General features: G+C 51.7%; 1 protein-coding gene across 2 annotated transcripts in view; it reads right to left on the bottom strand.

Annotated features, from left to right (window-relative positions):
• FAM131C (family with sequence similarity 131 member C) overlaps positions 1 to 21,684 on the bottom strand; it is a 69,730-nt gene that overhangs the window by 32,538 nt on the left and 15,508 nt on the right. Inside the window, exon 2 of one of the 2 annotated variants that reach the window (XM_063943915.1) lies at positions 19,688 to 19,829. The exons of the other annotated variant lie outside the window; for it this stretch is intronic. Within the exon in view, the coding sequence (XP_063799985.1) occupies positions 19,688 to 19,760 (73 nt within the window). The 5' untranslated portion in view covers positions 19,761 to 19,829. The remainder of the gene's footprint in view (positions 1 to 19,687; positions 19,830 to 21,684) is intronic. 2 annotated transcript variants of the gene reach the window in all.

Raw genomic sequence — 21,684 nt, forward strand, 5'->3', positions numbered from 1 at the left:
CTGCACACAGCCATATATCACAGGCTCCCTGCACACAGCCATATATCACAGGCTCCCCTGCACACAGCCATATATCACAGGCTCCCCTGCACACAGCCATATATCACAGCCTCCCATGCACACAGCCATATATCACAGGTTCCCCTGCACACAGCCATATATCACAGGCTCCCCTGCACACAGCCATATATCACAGGCTCCCCTGCACACAGCCATATATCACAGGCTCCCCTGCACACAGCCATATATCACAGGCTCCCCTGCACACAGCCATATATCACAGGCTCCCCTGCACACAGCCATATATCACAGGCTCCCCTGCACACAGCCATATATCACAGGCTCCCCTGCACACAGCCATATATCACAGGCTCAAAAAGATATACAGCCATATATCACAGGCTCCCCTGCACACAGCCATATATCACAGGCTCCCCTGCACACAGCCATATATCACAGGCCCTCCTGCACACAGCCATATATCACAGGCTCCCCTGCACACAGCCATATATCACAGGCTCCCCTGCACACAGCCATATATCACAGGCTCCCCTGCACACAGCCATATATCACAGACTCCCCTGCACACAGCCATATATCACAGGCCCTCCCGCACACAGCCATATATCACAGACTCCCCTGCACACAGCCATATATCACAGGCCCGCCTGCACACAGCCATATATCACAGGCTCCCCTGCACACAGCCATATATCACAGACTCCCCTGCACACAGCCATATATCACAGGCTCCCCTGCACACAGCCATATATCACAGGCTCCCCTGCACACAGCCATATATCACAGGCCCGCCTGCACACAGCCATATATCACAGGCTCCCCTGCACACAGCCATATATCACAGGCTCCCCTGCACACAGCCATATATCACAGGCCCTCCCGCACACAGCCATATATCACAGGCTCCCCTGCACACAGCAATATATCACAGGCTCCCCTGCACACAGCCATATATCACAGCCTCCCCTGCACACAGCCATATATCACAGGCTCCCTCGAACACAGCCATATATCACAGGCTCCCCTGCACACAGCCATATATCACAGCCTCCCCTGCACACAGCCATATATCACAGGCTCCCCTGCACACAGCCATATATCACAGGCTCCCCTGCACACAGCCATATATCACAGGCCCTCCCCCACACAGCCATATATCACAGCCTCCCCTGCACACAGCCATATATCACAGGCTCCCTCGAACACAGCCATATATCACAGGCCCGCCTGCACACAGCCATATATCACAGGCTCCCCTGCACACAGCCATATATCACAGGCCCGCCTGCACACAGCCATATATCACAGGCTCCCCTGCACACAGCCATATATCACAGACTCCACTGCACACAGCCATATATCACAGACTCCCCTGCACACAGCCATATATCACATCCCCTCCCGCACACAGCCATATATCACAGGCTCCCCTGCACACAGCCATATATCACAGGCTCCCTGCACACAGCCATATATCACAGGCTCCCCTGCACACAGCCATATATCACAGGCTCCCCTGCACACAGCCATATATCACAGCCTCCCATGCACACAGCCATATATCACAGGTTCCCCTGCACACAGCCATATATCACAGGCTCCCCTGCACACAGCCATATATCACAGGCTCCCTGCACACAGCCATATATCACAGGCTCCCCAGCACACAGCCATATATCACAGGCTCCCCTGCACACAGCCATATATCACAGGCTCCCCTGCACACAGCCATATATCACAGGCTCCCCTGCACACAGCCATATATCACAGGCTCCCCTGCACACAGCCATATATCACAGGCTCCCCTGCACACAGCCATATATCACAGGCTCCCCTGCACACAGCCATATATCACAGGCTCAAAAAGATATACAGCCATATATCACAGGCTCCCCTGCACACAGCCATATATCACAGGCTCCCCTGCACACAGCCATATATCACAGGCCCTCCTGCACACAGCCATATATCACAGGCTCCCCTGCACACAGGCATATATCACAGGCTCCCCTGCACACAGCCATATATCACAGGCTCTCCTGCACACAGCCATATATCACAGACTCCCCTGCACACAGCCATATATCACAGGCCCGCCTGCACACAGCCATATATCACAGGCTCCCCTGCACACAGCCATATATCACAGACTCCCCTGCACACAGCCATATATCACAGGCTCCCCTGCACACAGCCATATATCACAGGCTCCCCTGCACACAGCCATATATCACAGGCCCGCCTGCACACAGCCATATATCACAGGCCCGCCTGCACACAGCCATATATCACAGGCTCCCCTGCACACAGCCATATATCACAGGCTCCCCTGCACACAGCCATATATCACAGGCCCTCCCGCACACAGCCATATATCACAGGCTCCCCTGCACACAGCAATATATCACAGGCTCCCCTGCACACAGCCATATATCACAGCCTCCCCTGCACACAGCCATATATCACAGGCTCCCTCGAACACAGCCATATATCACAGGCTCCCCTGCACACAGCCATATATCACAGCCTCCCCTGCACACAGCCATATATCACAGGCTCCCCTGCACACAGCCATATATCACAGGCTCCCCTGCACACATCCATATATCACAGGCTCCCCTGCACACAGCCATATATCACAGGCTCCCTGCACACAGCCATATATCACAGGCCCTCCCCCACACAGCCATATATCACAGCCTCCCCTGCACACAGCCATATATCACAGGCTCCCTCGAACACAGCCATATATCACAGGCCCGCCTGCACACAGCCATATATCACAGGCTCTCCTGCACACAGCCATATATCACAGGCCCGCCTGCACACAGCCATATATCACAGGCTCCCCTGCACACAGCCATATATCACAGACCCCACTGCACACAGCCATATATCACAGACTCCCCTGCACACAGCCATATATCACATCCCCTCCCGCACACAGCCATATATCACAGGCTCCCCTGCACACAGCCATATATCACAGGCTCCCTGCACACAGCCATATATCACAGGCTCCCCTGCACACAGCCATATATCACAGCCTCCCATGCACACAGCCATATATCACAGGTTCCCCTGCACACAGCCATATATCACAGGCTCCCCTGCACACAGCCATATATCACAGGCTCCCTGCACACAGCCATATATCACAGGCTCCCCAGCACACAGCCATATATCACAGGCTCCCCTGCACACAGCCATATATCACAGGCTCCCCTGCACACAGCCATATATCACAGGCTCCCCTGCACACAGCCATATATCACAGGCTCAAAAAGATATACAGCCATATATCACAGGCTCCCCTGCACACAGCCATATATCACAGGCTCCCCTGCACACAGCCATATATCACAGGCCCTCCTGCACACAGCCATATATCACAGGCTCCCCTGCACACAGCCATATATCACAGGCTCCCCTGCACACAGCCATATATCACAGGCTCCCCTGCACACAGCCATATATCACAGACTCCCCTGCACACAGCCATATATCACAGGCCCTCCCGCACACAGCCATATATCACAGACTCCCCTGCACACAGCCATATATCACAGGCCCGCCTGCACACAGCCATATATCACAGGCTCCCCTGCACACAGCCATATATCACAGACTCCCCTGCACACAGCCATATATCACAGGCTCCCCTGCACACAGCCATATATCACAGGCTCCCCTGCACACAGCCATATATCACAGGCCCGCCTGCACACAGCCATATATCACAGGCTCCCCTGCACACAGCCATATATCACAGGCTCCCCTGCACACAGCCATATATCACAGGCCCTCCCGCACACAGCCATATATCACAGGCTCCCCTGCACACAGCAATATATCACAGGCTCCCCTGCACACAGCCATATATCACAGCCTCCCCTGCACACAGCCATATATCACAGGCTCCCTCGAACACAGCCATATATCACAGGCTCCCCTGCACACAGCCATATATCACAGCCTCCCCTGCACACAGCCATATATCACAGGCTCCCCTGCACACAGCCATATATCACAGGCTCCCCTGCACACAGCCATATATCACAGGCCCTCCCCCACACAGCCATATATCACAGCCTCCCCTGCACACAGCCATATATCACAGGCTCCCTCGAACACAGCCATATATCACAGGCCCGCCTGCACACAGCCATATATCACAGGCTCCCCTGCACACAGCCATATATCACAGGCCCGCCTGCACACAGCCATATATCACAGGCTCCCCTGCACACAGCCATATATCACAGACTCCACTGCACACAGCCATATATCACAGACTCCCCTGCACACAGCCATATATCACATCCCCTCCCGCACACAGCCATATATCACAGGCTCCCCTGCACACAGCCATATATCACAGGCTCCCTGCACACAGCCATATATCACAGGCTCCCCTGCACACAGCCATATATCACAGGCTCCCCTGCACACAGCCATATATCACAGCCTCCCATGCACACAGCCATATATCACAGGTTCCCCTGCACACAGCCATATATCACAGGCTCCCCTGCACACAGCCATATATCACAGGCTCCCTGCACACAGCCATATATCACAGGCTCCCCAGCACACAGCCATATATCACAGGCTCCCCTGCACACAGCCATATATCACAGGCTCCCCTGCACACAGCCATATATCACAGGCTCCCCTGCACACAGCCATATATCACAGGCTCCCCTGCACACAGCCATATATCACAGGCTCCCCTGCACACAGCCATATATCACAGGCTCCCCTGCACACGGCCATATATCACAGGCTCAAAAAGATATACAGCCATATATCACAGGCTCCCCTGCACACAGCCATATATCACAGGCTCCCCTGCACACAGCCATATATCACAGGCCCTCCTGCACACAGCCATATATCACAGGCTCCCCTGCACACAGGCATATATCACAGGCTCCCCTGCGCACAGCCATATATCACAGGCTCTCCTGCACACAGCCATATATCACAGACTCCCCTGCACACAGCCATATATCACAGGCCCGCCTGCACACAGCCATATATCACAGGCTCCCCTGCACACAGCCATATATCACAGACTCCCCTGCACACAGCCATATATCACAGGCTCCCCTGCACACAGCCATATATCACAGGCTCCCCTGCACACAGCCATATATCACAGGCCCGCCTGCACACAGCCATATATCACAGGCCCGCCTGCACACAGCCATATATCACAGGCTCCCCTGCACACAGCCATATATCACAGGCTCCCCTGCACACAGCCATATATCACAGGCCCTCCCGCACACAGCCATATATCACAGGCTCCCCTGCACACAGCAATATATCACAGGCTCCCCTGCACACAGCCATATATCACAGCCTCCCCTGCACACAGCCATATATCACAGGCTCCCTCGAACACAGCCATATATCACAGGCTCCCCTGCACACAGCCATATATCACAGCCTCCCCTGCACACAGCCATATATCACAGGCTCCCCTGCACACAGCCATATATCACAGGCTCCCCTGCACACATCCATATATCACAGGCTCCCCTGCACACAGCCATATATCACAGGCTCCCTGCACACAGCCATATATCACAGGCCCTCCCCCACACAGCCATATATCACAGCCTCCCCTGCACACAGCCATATATCACAGGCTCCCTCGAACACAGCCATATATCACAGGCCCGCCTGCACACAGCCATATATCACAGGCTCTCCTGCACACAGCCATATATCACAGGCCCGCCTGCACACAGCCATATATCACAGGCTCCCCTGCACACAGCCATATATCACAGACCCCACTGCACACAGCCATATATCACAGACTCCCCTGCACACAGCCATATATCACATCCCCTCCCGCACACAGCCATATATCACAGGCTCCCCTGCACACAGCCATATATCACAGGCTCCCTGCACACAGCCATATATCACAGGCTCCCCTGCACACAGCCATATATCACAGCCTCCCATGCACACAGCCATATATCACAGGTTCCCCTGCACACAGCCATATATCACAGGCTCCCCTGCACACAGCCATATATCACAGGCTCCCTGCACACAGCCATATATCACAGGCTCCCCAGCACACAGCCATATATCACAGGCTCCCCTGCACACAGCCATATATCACAGGCTCCCCTGCACACAGCCATATATCACAGGCTCCCCTGCACACAGCCATATATCACAGGCTCAAAAAGATATACAGCGCTCATTGACACAGTGTAATCTAAAAAAGGTAAGTATTTAATAATAGGGTTTTTTGTTTTTTTAAAAAAGACTTAGACAGTTAAAAAACATGCAATCTATGATATAATGTGTCTCAATATTCACTCACCTGAAGTCAATATTGAGACACATTATATCATAGATTGCATGTTTTTTAACTGTCTGAGGGCCATATTCAATTAGCAGTGATAACGGACTTTTCACGTGAAAAGTCCGGTTTTCGGGTGAAAAACCGGACTTTTCACGTGAAATGCAATTACAGCCTATTCAATTATCCTGGAAAATTTATCGGTGATCATGTTTTCACTAATTTCACTTCACCTTCTCTGAAGCAGGTGAAAAGTTGGGAAAAGTCACTATTTTAAGGTAAAAATGTTTGGATATGGGCCCTCATTCCGAGTTGTTCGCTCGGTATTTTTCATCGCATCGCAGTGAAAATCCGCTTAGTACGCATGCGCAATGTTCGCACTGCGACTGCGCCAAGTAACTTTACTATGAAGAAAGTATTTTTACTCACGGCTTTTTCTTCGCTCCGGCGAACGTAATGTGATTGACAGGAAATGGGTGTTACTGGGCGGAAACACGGCGTTTCAGGGGCGTGTGGCTGAAAACGCTACCGTTTCCGGAAAAAACGCAGGAGTGGCCGGGGAAACGGTGGGAGTGCCTGGGCGAACGCTGGGTGTGTTTGTGACGTCAAACCAGGAACGACAAGCACTGAAATGATCGCACAGGCAGAGTAAGTCTGGAGCTACTCTGAAACTGCTAAGTAGTTAGTAATCGCATTATTGCGAATACATCGGTCGCAATTTTAAGAAGCTAAGATTCACTCCCAGTAGGCGGCGGCTTAGCGTGTGTAACTCTGCTAAATTCGCCTTGCGACCGATCAACTCGGAATGAGGGCCATGGTACAGAACTCCTGGGACACCCCCCTTTATGACTAATTAGGCACGTTGAAGTTTTTAATTATTTTTAATTGGCCAATAATGACATGTCATTTTTGGGGTGAAAAAGTAAAAAGTGATGGAAATTGGGGTTCAAGGTATGGGACAGGTATATTGGGGTGCTTTATGAGTGGGACAGGTGTTTTTTAGGCTTGCAGATGGGAGTAATCGGTCTGTTTCCACTTTTTTTTTAAGTACCCTAAAATGACCCAAATATATACTTATACCCATTTTCATGTACCCCAAATTTAATGAGAGCATTTATTTTGCTCAAAAAAACTTGCTTTCTATCATTTTTTTGCATTTAAAAAAAAATGCATATAACCGCCATTTCATACAATTTAAGTCCCCAAAAACTCTCTAATATGATCTCTAACACACTTCTCTTCTGTTTTCCTATGTTAGTTTAGCATTTTTTGGGGTACAGGCTGATTTCTCCATTTTCACCTGCACTTTTCACTGCAAGAATTTTCACGTGAAACCCGGTCGGAATTGAATAGGTCGAAAAATGGAGCGTTTTCGCGGCAATTTTCGGCCGATTACCGCGAAAAATTTTCGGGCGCAAAATTGCCGCGAATTTGCGGAAAATGGAAAAACGGAGCGTTTTCGCGGCAATTTTCGGCCGATTGCCGCGAAAAATTTTCGGGCGCAAAATTGCCGCGAATTTGCGGATAATTGAATATCCCCCTAAGTCTTTTTAAAAAAACAAAAAACCCTATTATGAAATACTTACCTTTTTTAGATTACACTGTGTCAATGAGCGCTGTATATCTTTTTTCCTCCTCTTGTTAATGAAAGGGTTTGACTACCCCTTATCTATTCAGCTGCTAGGAAAAGCACATTCATCACAGCGCCTGTATATATACTTGATATATATAACCTTTCATATATCACAGGCTCCCCTGCACACAGCCATATATCACAGGCTCCCCTGCACACAGCCATATATCACAGACTCCCCTGCACACAGCCATATATCACAGGCTCCCCTGCACACAGCCATATATCACAGGCTCCCCTGCACACAACCATATATCACAGGACCTCCCGCACACAGCCATATATCACAGGCCCTCCCGCACACAGCCATATATCACAGGCCCTCCTGCACACAGCCATATATCACAGGCTCCCCCGCACACAGGCATATATCACAGGCTCCCCTGCACACAGGCATATATCACAGGCTCCCCTGCACACAGCCATATATCACAGGCTCTCCTGCACACAGCCATATATCACAGACTCCCCTGCACACAGCCATATATCACAGGCCCTCCCGCACACAGCCATATATCACAGGCTCCCCTGCACACAGCCATATATCACAGGCTCTCCTGCACACAGCCATATATCACAGGCTCCCCTGCACACAGCCATATATCACAGGCTCCCCTGCACACAGCCATATATCACAGGCTCCCCTGCACACAGCCATATATCACAGGCTCTCCTGCACACAGCCATATATCACAGGCTCCCCTGCACACAGCCATATATCACAGGTTCCCCTGCACACAGCCATATATCACAGGCTTATCTGTTCCCGCTGTGTACTGCAAACCTTCATCCCATGCACCTCTAGGGTCTGTGGGGGTAATTCAGACCTGATTGTAGCAGCAAATTTGTTAGGAGTTGGGATAAACCATGTGCACTGCAGGAGGGGCAGATGTAACATGTGCAGAGAGAGTTAGATTTGGGTGGGTTATTTTGTTTCTGTGCAGGGTAAATACTGGCTGCTTTATTTTTACACTGCAATTTAGATTTCAGTTTGAACACACCACACCCAAATCTAATGGTGCCCATACACTTGTGCGATGCCACGCGACGCGACATCGCGGGGCATCGCACCGGCAGTTCAGGTGCGATGAAATTGCACCTGTACTGCCAAAGTGATTACCATGTGATCATGCGATAGATCGCATGGTAATCACCTGATGGGCACGTCACCGCTGAGTGGGAGCGGCCTCCGTCTGCTCCCGGCGGCTGTCCATCGTGCATCGCAGTGCGATATATCGCATGTGTTTTTAAAACACAAGCGATCGCACTGTGATTCGATAAACATTAAGTGCAGCACATACTATCTTGAGATGCGAGATGCAACCGGCGTGCCCGCGCATCGCGTCGCAAGGTATATAAAATATCTCCCAAGTGTATGGGCTACATGACTCTCTCTGCACGTGTTACATCTGCCACACCTGCAGTGCGCATTGTATGTATTGTATTGCTCCAGGTCTGAATTACCCCCAGTAATCTCAGATGTTGCCTCTCATTGTGTGACCCTGCATTACGCTGCACACATGAAGCCGTCACACCCGCTGTCACATTTCAGTCTCTGATAAATTGCTCATATGAGTCACTAAAAGCTTTCTGTAGCCGAAGTGCCGCTGGTACCACCACGAGCTGCTCACCGACCGGCAATGATCAAACTAATGGCCCCGTCACCATCCCTTTCTCTTCAGATGTGGCATCACATACCATCGCGTTGCACAGACTGACACCCCTGGCTCTGCCCTTACCCCCTTGCTCAGACACAGATCGATGTCGCCATGTGAACAGCATCCCTGAGGTGACTATTCCGCAGCAGCCCTAATTACACCATCAACAGGGATTCTGCCACAGGGAGCTCTGACACTACTGCTCCTACCGGGGACGCATCCAGTTATCCAACGGTACACAGGCCGCAGGCACCAGTCCATACGTCCTGGCAATAGCTTGCTCTGCAGACCTCTGTCCGACGATGGGACCCATTACTGCAACGCCCTATACATTGCCCTGCTCCACAGTCCAGTGTCTGTGTGCTTTACACCACTCCACAGAGCACGTGCCCACTGCTCCACAGTCCAGTGTCTGTGTGCTTTACACCACTCCACAGAGCACGTGCCCACTGCTCCACAGTCCAGTGTCAGTGTGCTTTACACCACTCCACAGAACACGTGCCCACTGCTCCACAGTCCGCGTCGGTGTGCTTTACTCCACTCCACAGAACACGTGTCCACTGCTCCACAGTCCGCGTCGGTGTGCTTTACACCACTCCACAGAACACGTGTCCACTGCTCCACAGTCCAGTGTCTGTGTGCTTTACACCACTCCACAGAACACGTGCCCACTGCTCCACAGTCCGCGTCGGTGTGCTTTACACCACTCCACAGAACACGTGTCCACTGCTCCACAGTCCGCGTCGGTGTGCTTTACACCACTCCACAGAACACGTGTCCACTGCTCCACAGTCCAGTGTATGTGTGCTTTACACCACTCCACAGAACACGTGCCCACTGCTCCACAGTCCGCGTCGGTGTGCTTTACACCACTCCACAGAACACGTGTCCACTGCTCCACAGTCCAGTGTCTGTGTGCTTTACACCACTCCACAGAACACGTGTCCACTGCTCCACAGTCCAGTGTCGGCGTGCTTTACACCACTCCACAGAGCACGTGCCCACTGCTCCACAGTCCAGTGTGTGTGCTTTACACCACTCCACAGAACACGTGTCCACTGCTCCTCAGTCCAGTGTCGGTGTGCTTTACACCACTCCACAGAACACGTGTCCACTGCTCCACAGTCCAGTGTCGGTGTGCTTTACACCACTCCACAGAACACGTGTCCACTGCTCCACAGTCCAGTGTCGGTGTGCTTTACACCACTCCACAGAACACGTGCCCACTGCTCCACAGTCCATTGTCGGCGTGCTTTACACCACTCCACAGAACACGTGTCCACTGCTCCACAGTCCAGTGTTGGTGCGCTTTACACCACTCCACAAACCACGTATCCACTGCTCCACAGTCCAGTGTCGGTGTGCTTTACACCACTCCACAGAACACGTGTCCACTGCTCCACAGTCCATTGTCGGCGTGCTTTACACCACTCCACAAACCACGTATCCACTGCTCCACAGTCCAGTGTCGGTGTGCTTTACACCACTCCACAGAACACGTGTCCACTGCTCCACAGTCCAGTGTCGGTGTGCTATACACCACTTCACAGAACACGTGTCCACTGCTCCACAGTCCAGTGTCTGTGTGCCTTACACCGCTCCACAGAACACGTGTCCACTGCTCCACAGTCCAGCGTCTGTGTGCTTTACACCACTCCATAGAACACGTGTCCACTGCTCCACAGTCCGCGTCGGTGTGCTTTACACCACTCCACAGAACACGTGTCCACTGCTCCAGAGTCCAGTGTCTGTGTGCTTTACACCACTCCACAGAACACGTGTCCACTGCTCCACAGTCCAGTGTCAGTGTGCTTTACACCACTCCACAGACCACGTGTCCACTGCTCCACAGTCCAGTGTCTGTGTGCTTTACACCACTCCACAGAACACGTGTCCACTGCTCCACAGTCCGTTGTCGGCGTGCTTTACACCACTCCACAGAACACTTGTCCACTGCTCCACAGTCCAGTGTCGGTGTGCTTTACACCACTCCACAGAACACGTGTCCACTGCTCCACAGTCCAGTGTCGGTGTGCTTTACACCACTCCACGGAACACGTGTCCACTGCTCCACAGTCCATTGTCGGCGTGCTTTACACCACTCCACAGACCACGTATCCACTGCTCCACAGTCCAGTGTCGGCGTGCTTTACACCACTCCACAGAACACGTGTCCACTGCTCCACAGTCCAGTGTCTGTGTGCCTTACACCGCTCCACAGAACACGTGTCCACTGCTCCACAGTCCGCGTCGGTGTGCTTTACACCACTCCACAGAACACGTGTCCACTGCTCCACAGTCCAGTGTCAGTGTGCTTTATACCATTCCACAGAACACGTGTCCACTGCTCCACAGTCCAGTGTCGGCGTGCTTTACACCACTCCACAGAACACATGTCCACTGCTCCACAGTCCAGTGTCGGTGTGCTTTACACCACTCCACAGAACATGTGTCCACTGCTCCACAGTCCAGTGTCTGTGTGCCTTACACCGCTCCACAGAACACGTGTCCACTGCTCCACAGTCCAGTGTCTGTGTGCCTTACACCGCTCCACAGAACACGTGTCCACTGCTCCACAGTCCAGTGTCTGTGTGCTTTATACCATTCCACAGAACACGTGTCCACTGCTCCACAGTCCAGTGTCTGTGTGCTTTACACCACTCCACAGAACACGTGTCCACTGCTCCACAGTCCAGTGTCTGTGTGCCTTACACCGCTCCACAGAACACGTGTCCACTGCTCCACAGTCCAGCGTCTGTGTGCTTTACACCACTCCACAGAACACGTGTCCACTGCTCCACAGTCCGCGTCGGTGTGCTTTACACCACTCCACAGAACACGTGTCTACTGCTCCACAGTCCAGTGTCTGTGTGCTTTACACCACACCACAAAACACGTATCCACTGCTCCACAGTCCAGTGTCTGTGTGCTTTACACCACTCCACAGAACACGTGTCCACTGCTCCACAGTCCAGTGTCGGTGTGCTTTACACCACTCCACAGAACACGTGTCCACTGCTCCACAGTCCAGTGTCTGTGTGCCTTACACCGCTCCACAGAACACATGTCCACTGCTCCACAGTCCAGCGTCTGTGTGCTTTACACCACTCCACGGAACACGTGTCCACTGCTCCACAGTCCGCATCGGTGTGCTTTACACCACTCCACGGAACACGTGTCCACTGCTCCACAGTCCAGTGTCTGTGTGCTTTACACCACTCCACAGAACCCGTGTTCACTGCTCCACAGTCCGCGTCTGTGTGCTTTACACCACTCCACAGAACACGTGCCCACTGCTCCACAGTCCAGTGTCGGTGTGCTTTACACCACTCCACAGAACCCGTGTCCACTGCTCCACAGTCCATTGTCGGCGTGCTTTACACCACTCCACAGACCACGTATCCACTGCTCCACAGTCCATTGTCGGCGTGCTTTACACCACTCCACAGAACACGTGTCCACTGCTCCACAGTCCATTGTCGGCGTGCTTTACACCACTCCACAGAACACGTATCCACTGCTCCACAGTCCAGTGTCGGTGTGCTTTACACCACTCCACAGAACACGTGTCCACTGCTCCACAGTCCAGTGTCGGTGTGCTTTACACCACTCCACAGAACACGTGTCCACTGCTCCACAGTCCAGTGTCTGTGTGCCTTACACCGCTCCACAGAACACGTGTCCACTGCTCCACAGTCCAGCGTCTGTGTGCTTTACACCACTCCACAGTCCACAGTCCGCGTCGGTGTGCTTTACACCACTCCACAGAACACGTGTCCACTGCTCCACAGTCCAGTGTCTGTGTGCTTTACACCACCCTACAGAACACGTGTCCACTGCTCCACACTCCAGTGTCTGTGTTCTTTACACCACTCCACAGAACACGTGTCCACTGCTCCACAGTCCAGTGTCGGCGTGCTTTACACCACTCCACAGAACACGTGTTCACTGCTCCACAGTCCAGTGTCGGTGTGCTTTACACCACTCCACAGAACACGTGTCCACTGCTCCACAGTCCAGTGTCAGTGTGCTTTACACCACTCCACAGAACACGTGTCCACTGCTCCACAGTCCGTTGTCGGCGTGCTTTACACCACTCCACAGAACACGTATCCACTGCTCCACAGTCCAGTGTCGGTGTGCTTTACACCACTCCACAGAACACGTGTCCACTGCTCCACAGTCCAGTGTCGGTGTGCTTTACACCACTCCACAGAACACGTGTCCACTGCTCCACAGTCCAGTGTCAGTGTGCTTTACACCACTCCACAGAACACGTGTCCACTGCTCCACAGTCCGCGTCGGTGTGCTTTACACCACTCCACAGAACACGTGTCCACTGCTCCACAGTCCAGTGTCGGTGTGCTTTACACCACTCCACAGAACACGTTCCCACTGCTCCACAGTCCAGTGTCGGTGTGCTTTACACCACTCCACAGAACACGTGTCCACTGCTCCACAGTCCAGTGTCGGCGTGCTTTACACCACTCCACAGAACACGTGTTCACTGCTCCACAGTCCAGTGTCGGTGTGCTTTACACCACTCCACAGTCCACAGTCCGCGTCGGTGTGCTTTACACCACTCCACAGAACACGTGTCCACTGCTCCACAGTCCAGTGTCTGTGTGCTTTACACCACCCTACAGAACACGTGTCCACTGCTCCACACTCCAGTGTCTGTGTGCTTTACACCACTCCACAGAACACGTGTCCACTGCTCCACAGTCCAGTGTCGGCGTGCTTTACACCACTCCACAGAACACGTGTCCACTGCTCCACAGTCCAGTGTTGGTGTGCTTTACACCACTCCACAGAACACGTGTCCACTGCTCCACAGTCCAGTGTCTGTGTGCTTTACACCACTCCACGGAACACGTGTCCACTGCTCCACAGTCCAGTGTCTGTGTGCTTTACACCACTCCACAGACCACGTATCCACTGCTCGACAGTCCAGTGTCGGTGTGCTTTACACCACTCCACGGAACACGTGTCCACTGCTCCACAGTCCAGTGTCGGTGTGCTTTACACCACTCCACAGAACACGTGTCCACTGCTCCACAGTCCAGTGTCGGTGTGCTTTACACCACTCCACAGAACACGTGTCCACTGCTCCACAGTCCAGTGTCCGTGTGCTTTACACCACTCCACAGAACACGTGCCCAGTGCTCAACAGTCCAGTGTCAGTGTGCTTTATACCATTCCACAGAACACGTGTTCACTGCTCCACAGTCCAGTGTCGGTGTGCTTTACACCACTCCACAGAACACGTGTCCACTGCTCCACAGTCCAGTGTTGGTGCGCTTTACACCACTCCACAGAACACGTGTCCACTGCTCCACAGTCCAGTGTCAGTGTGCTTTACACCACTCCACAGAACACGTGCCCAGTGCTCCACAGTCCAGTGTCAGTGTGCTTTATACCATTCAACAGAACACGTGTTCACTGCTCCACAGTCCAGTGTCGGTGTGCTTTACACCACTCCACAGAACACGTGTCCACTGCTCCACAGTCCAGTGTTGGTGTGCTTTACACCACTCCACAGAACACGTGTCCACTGCTCCACAGTCCAGTGTCGGTGTGCTTTACACCACTCCACAGAACACATGTCCACTGCTCCACAGTCCAGTGTCTGTGTGCTTTACACCACTCCACAGAACACTTGTCTACTGCTCCACAGTCCGGTGTCAGTGTGCTTTACACCACTCCACAGAACACGTGCCCACTGCTCCACAGTCCAGTGTCGGTGTGCTTTACACCACTCCACAGAACACGTGTCCACTGCTCCACAGTCCAGTGTCGGTGTGCTTTACACCACTCCACAGAACACGTGTCCACTGCTCCACAGTCCAGTGTCTGTGTGCTTTACACCACTCCACAGAACACGTGTCCACTGCTCCACAGTCCAGTGTCGGTGTGCTTTACACCACTCCACAGAACACGTGTCCACTGCTCCACAGTCCAGTGTCGGTGTGCTTTACACCATTGCACAGAACACGTGTCCACTGCTCCACAGTCCAGTGTCGGTGTGCTTTACACCATTGCACAGAACACGTGTCCACTGCTCCACAGTCCAGTGTCGGTGTGCTTTGCATCACTCCATCAAACGCCTGGCATTGGACTTAGTGATGTAAGGCTTGCGTGCAGCCTCTTGGCCTTGGGAACCCATTTAGCTCCTGCCACACAGGATATTGGGGGTCATTCCGAGTTGATCGCTCGCTAGCAGTTTTTAGCAGCTGTGTAAACGCTATGCCGCCTCCCACTGGGAGTGTATTTTAGTTTAACAGAAGTGTGAACGGTTGTATCGCAGAGCGCCTGCTAAAGATTTTTGTGTAGTTTCAGAGTAGCTCAAAACCTACTCAGCGCTTGCGATCACTTCAGACCATTCTGTTCCGGATTTGACGTCACAAACCTGCCCAGCGTTCGCCCAGCCACGCCTGCGTTTTTCCTGGCACGCCTGCGTTTTTCCGCACACTCCCTGAAAACGGTCAGTTGCCACCCAGAAACGCCCACTTCCTGTCAACCACTCTGCGGCAAGCAGTGCGACTGAAATGCATCGCTAGACCCTGTGCAAAACTACATCGTTCGTTGTCCCCGTACGTCGCGTGTGCGCATTGTGCCGCATGCGCAGAACTGCCGTTTTATAGCCTGATCGCTGCGCTGTGAACAAATTCAGCTAGCGATCAACCCGGAATGACCCCCATTGTGCTTACATGTGGAAGTTCGGAACTCTTCAGCTATGGAAACAGCAGAGCGTTGGCAACTTTTACGCACCATGCGCATTAGCAGTCGCTGACTGCGCTCTGTGATGTTACGTGGTCTTCCGCTCCGTGGCTGAGTTGCTGTTGTTCCTAAAAGCTTCCACGTTCTAATAATATAACTTACAGGTGACCGTGGAATATCCAGCAGGGATGAAATTTCACAAACCGTCCTATTGCGAATGTGGCGTCCTATCCCAGCACCGCGCTATCACTGAGCTCTTCATAATGACACATTTTGTATCACACGTGTTTACACATGGCTGGGTGCCTGATTTTATACACCTGTGGCAACGGGTCTGATAAGAACTTATAGGCCCTACTTCACTCCCCCCCCGTCTCTCAACCCCTCCCGCGCGCCGCCGGGTCGCCTGTCGGCTGTATCGGCCATCGGGCACATTGCCGGGTGTGTACGGCCTATTAGACTTTTCCTTAGGAAAAAAATAGATTTTAGATTGAACAGGATATTGTAAATAATATAACAACAATGGGATGGGGGAGGACCAAGATGACGGGACCTGTAACCTAATATCTTCCTGCACAACCTGTAGAAGTAATCACAGCAAGCCAGCAATTTCTGCAGCTCTCAGTGACACATCTGCACCTGTCGGCAGGTAGTTTGGGCCACTGCCCCACCTGTCTCAGGTGTGCTGGTGCCTTCACCAGGCTGTAGGTGTCAGGTCTTCCCATACATGTTCCATAGGAGTCAGATCAGGCTCACACAGACTATTTCAGGACTGTCCAAGGTTCTGTTCTTACCTATTCTTTGGTGCTTTGAGCCGTGTGCTTTGAGTCATTAGTCTGTTGGAGGATTCACATATAACCCAGCTTCTTCCATGTGTCTCAGTAGGAACGGGGCTCTTTTCTTTGAAAGCATAAGCTCCAGTTGTGACTCCTCTGTCCAAAGGAAGCATTGTCATCCGTCCGAAGGAATATTGTCATCCATCCGAAGGAAGCATTGTCCTCTGTCCGAAGGAAGCATTGTCCTCCGTCCGAAGGAAGCATTGTCCTCCGTCCGAAGGAAAAATTGTCATCCGTCCGAAGGAAGCATTGTCCTCCGTCCGAAGGAAGCATTGTTCTCCGTCCGAAGGAAGCATTGTCCTCCGTCCGAAGGAAAAATTGTCATCCGTCCGAAGGAAAAATTGTCATCCGTCCGAAGGAAGCATTGTCCTCCGTCCGAAGGAAGCATTGTCCTCCGTCCGAAGGAAGCATTGTCCTCCGTCCGAAGGAAGCATTGTCCTCCGTCCGAAGGAAGCATTGTCATCCGTCCTAAGGAAGCATTGTCATCCGTCCTAAGGAAGCATTGTCCTCCGTCCTAAGGAAGCATTGTCCTCCGTCCGAAGGAAGCATTGTCCTCCGTCCGAAGGAAGCATTGTCCTCCGTCCGAAGGAAGCACTGTCCTCTGTCCGAAGGAAGCATTGTCATCCGTAAGAAGGAAGCATTGTCCTCCGTCAGAAGTAAGCACTGTCATCTGTCAGAAGGAAGCACTGTCCTCCGTCAGAAGGTAGCATTGTCCTCCGTCCAAAGGAAGCATTGTCCTCCGTCCAAAGGAAGCATTGTCCTCCGTCCAAAGGAAGCATTGTCCTCCGTCCAAAGGAAGCATTGTCCTCCGTCCAAAGGAAGCATTGTCCTCCGTCCGTAGGAAGCATTGTCATCCGTCCGTAGGAAGCATTGTCATCCGTCCGTAGGAAGCATTGTCATCCGTCTGAAGGAACATTGTCGTCCGTCTGGAGGAAGCATTGTCCTCTGTCCGAAGGAAGCATTGTCATTTGTCCTGAAGGAAAGCAATGTCATCCGTCCAAAGGAAGCATTGTCCTCCGTCCAAAGGAAGCATTGTCCTCCGTCCAAAGGAAGCATTGTCCTCCGTCCAAAGGAAGCATTGTCCTCCGTCCGTAGGAAGCATTGTCATCCATCCGTAGGAAGCATTGTCATCCGTCCGTAGGAAGCATTGTCATCCGTCCGAAGGAACATTGTCGTCCGTCTGGAGGAAGCATTGTCCTCTGTCCGAAGGAAGCATTGTCATTTGTCCTGAAGGAAAGCAATGTCATCCGTCCAAAGAAAGCATTGTCATCCGTCCTGAAACAAGCATTGTCATCCGTCCGAAGGAAGCATTGTCATCCGTCCAAAGAAAGCATTGTCATCCGTCCTGAAACAAGCATTGTCATCCGTCCTGAAGGAAGCATTGTCATCCGTCCTGAAGGAAGCATTGTCATCCGTCCTGAAGGAAGCATTGTCATCCGTCCTGAAGGAAGCATTGTCATCTGTTGAAGGAAGCATTGTCATCCATCCTGAAGGAAGCATTGTCATCTGTTGAAGGAAGCATTGTCATCCGTCCTGAAGGAAGCATTGTCATCTGTTGAAGGAAGCATTGTCATCTGTTGAAGGAAGCATTGTCATCCGTCCGAAGGAAGCATTGTCATCCGTCCTGAAGGAAGCATTGTCATCTGTTGAAGGAAGCATTGTCCTCTGTTCAAGTTGCATTGTCATCCGTCCTGAAGGAAGCATTGTCATCTGTTGAAAGAAGCATTGTCATCTGTTGAAGGACGCATTGTCATCTGTTCAAGTTGCATTCTCATCCATCCTGAAGGAAGCATTGTCATCTGTTGAAGGAAGCATTGTCATTCCTCCTGAAGGAAGCATTGTCATCTGTTGAAGGAAGCATTGTCATCCCTCCTGAAGGAAGCATTGTCATCTGTTGAAGGAAGCATTGTCATCTGTTGAAGGAAGCATTGTCATCCCTCCTGAAGAAAGCATTGTCATCTGTTTGAAGGAAGCATTGTCATCTGTTGTAGGAAGCATTGTCCTCCGTCCTGAAGGAAGCATTGTCATCTGTTGAAGGAAGCATTGTCATCCCTCCTGAAGGAAGCATTGTCATCTGTTGAAGGAAGCATTGTCATCTGTTGAAGAAAGCACTGTCATCTGTTGAAGCAAACATTGTCCCACAAGCATTGTATCATTATTTGTTTTAGCAGATTCCAGTCTGGCTTTTTTATGTTGTTTTTCAGAAGGGCTCCTTACTGGGTCTTCTTCCATGGAACCCACTGTCTCTAAGAAAACATCAGAGTGTACCATCAGACACTGATATACCATGACCTTGGAGTTCAGATACTATCTCATTGGAAGATTTCCTGGGCTCATTTTCTACCTGTCTCACAATCCTCCTATTTAATCTGGGGTCGTTTGTCTCCAGAGAGGTGGGCTACAGTCCCATGAACTTTAAACATCTTAATATTTACAACTATGATCACAGGAACACCAGGCTGCTTGGAGATGGTATAATAGCCTTTACCTTTAACATGCTTGTCTATAATTTTCTTTTTGAGCTCCTCGGACAACTCTCTCCTTTCATTTCTCTGATCCATGCTCAGTTAGGTGCACACGATGATACCAAACAGCTGAGGTACTGCTTTTCTCTATTCACAGTAAATAGGCTGGATGACAGATTAGAAGATTGAAGACATGTGTGATGATAATTCAAGAAAGCATTTAGATTGAAATATTTATCCATTAATTTATTAGCTTTTCTAAGGGGTACCAACAAATCTGCCCAGGCCATTTTAGAATATCTTTGGAAAATTAGCAATAATTTATCTGTTTTCACGGTTTCATTGCTGTATTCTGTAACATAGCAAAGGCATGCGGGTATACATGAGACAATGGCTTTTCCTTTCATCACTACCCAGGAGGAATGAGCTGTAGGGGTACCAACAAATTTGTCTACGTGTGTGTGTGTATATGTCACAGCTGCAGAGGAGATAGCGCTCACAGCGGCACTTTCCAAACTCCCTGTATATCACAGATCAATGGCAGCACTGGGGTCGGCGACATCCGGTGAAGGGCGTCACTTCACGGTTAGGGGGTGTGGCCTTAAAGAAGCCCCCATTTGCGGGCTAGTTAAATCACTCTGAGGGGTACCTAGTATCTCCAGAGAAGCTGTGCTGCCCACGGAAACTGCACTGCCGTGACATGATCCGGGCGCTGCAGGATAATGTTACACTGCAGCAACCGGGGGGAGCCAGCATTTCGGTGTCACCTCCTGGAAGGGTGAGACCCGGGTGCGGCCGGTCCCCCCCTAGTGACGCCTCTGTCACAGATACATATTTATCTCACACCTATATGTGGGCGAGCCACAGAAGACACTTTGAGAGAAGGCCCTTCTGGATCTGAAGAGGTAAGTGACAGTGGATGAGTGCTTGTGGTTGCTTTGCTGGGTTCGCTGTAGTTCTGAGATTTATACGTCGGAATTTTCTTTTTGAATGCGTCCCAGATATGTAATGAAAGTAAAGGTGTCAGGAAACAGATCAGAGGTCCGCACACAACCTTTCATTAAGCCAGAAAATGTGATTAATAGTCACCAGCTTAGGCTGAGCGTCGCCATAGATACAGGGAAATGGCCGGGACACTCCGTGCGGCCCAAGTGCTGCGGCGAGACAGGACGCCTCACAGAGACGCTGCAGGACAATCTGCGTCTCCCACCTTCGCTTCTCCTTCCCACCTACGCCCATTCCCTGAGCATACGTGTAACTTTGCATTCTGAGTCTAGGAACAGAGCTGGGACGCGGGTGGCCTGCTCCCTGTGGCGCGGCTGGCGCAGGTCTGGGATCACCCCTCCGGACATTCTGCAGCCAATAGCCACATGAGCTAAATATTTTGCGTTGCAGCTTGGAAAGGGGGCTCATCTGCAATAGTTACTGGGCACCTGATATTATGTCAGGCACAGGATAGGTGAGAAGGGGTCACGTGGGTATCTGCAGGCTGCGCATCAGCTGGTCCAAGTATTCGCCATGCCATGGCTACGCACACACGGATGGACTGATCTGTCCGCTGATGGAATCAGATCGCTCTTGTGGGACTGACACGAGATGACTTCTAGTAAAGTGCCAGCTGCCTGTAACATCAGAATTTCCATTTAAGCCGCCTGTGGTGTAATGCTTGTGGTGCCGCTTGTGGTGAAATGCTTGTGGTGCCGCTTGTGGTGTAATGCTTGTGGTGTAATGCTTGTGGTGCCGCTTGTGATGCAATGCTTGTGGTGCAATGCTTGTGGTGCCTCTTGTGGTGTAATGCTTGTGGTGCAATGCTTGTGGTGCCTCTTGTGGTGTAATGCTTGTGGTGTAATGCTTGTGGTGCCATGCTTGTGGTGCAATGCTTGTGGTGCTGCTTGTGGTGTAATGCTTGTGGTGCCATGCTTGTGGTGTAATGCTTGTGGTGCCGCTTGTGATGCAATGCTTGTGGTGCAATGCTTGTGGTGCCTCTTGTGGTGTAATGCTTGTGGTGCCATGCTTGTGG

The sequence above is a fragment of the Pseudophryne corroboree genome, chromosome 10, assembly GCF_028390025.1.
Source record: "Pseudophryne corroboree isolate aPseCor3 chromosome 10, aPseCor3.hap2, whole genome shotgun sequence".
Classification (NCBI taxonomy): domain Eukaryota; kingdom Metazoa; phylum Chordata; class Amphibia; order Anura; family Myobatrachidae; genus Pseudophryne; species Pseudophryne corroboree.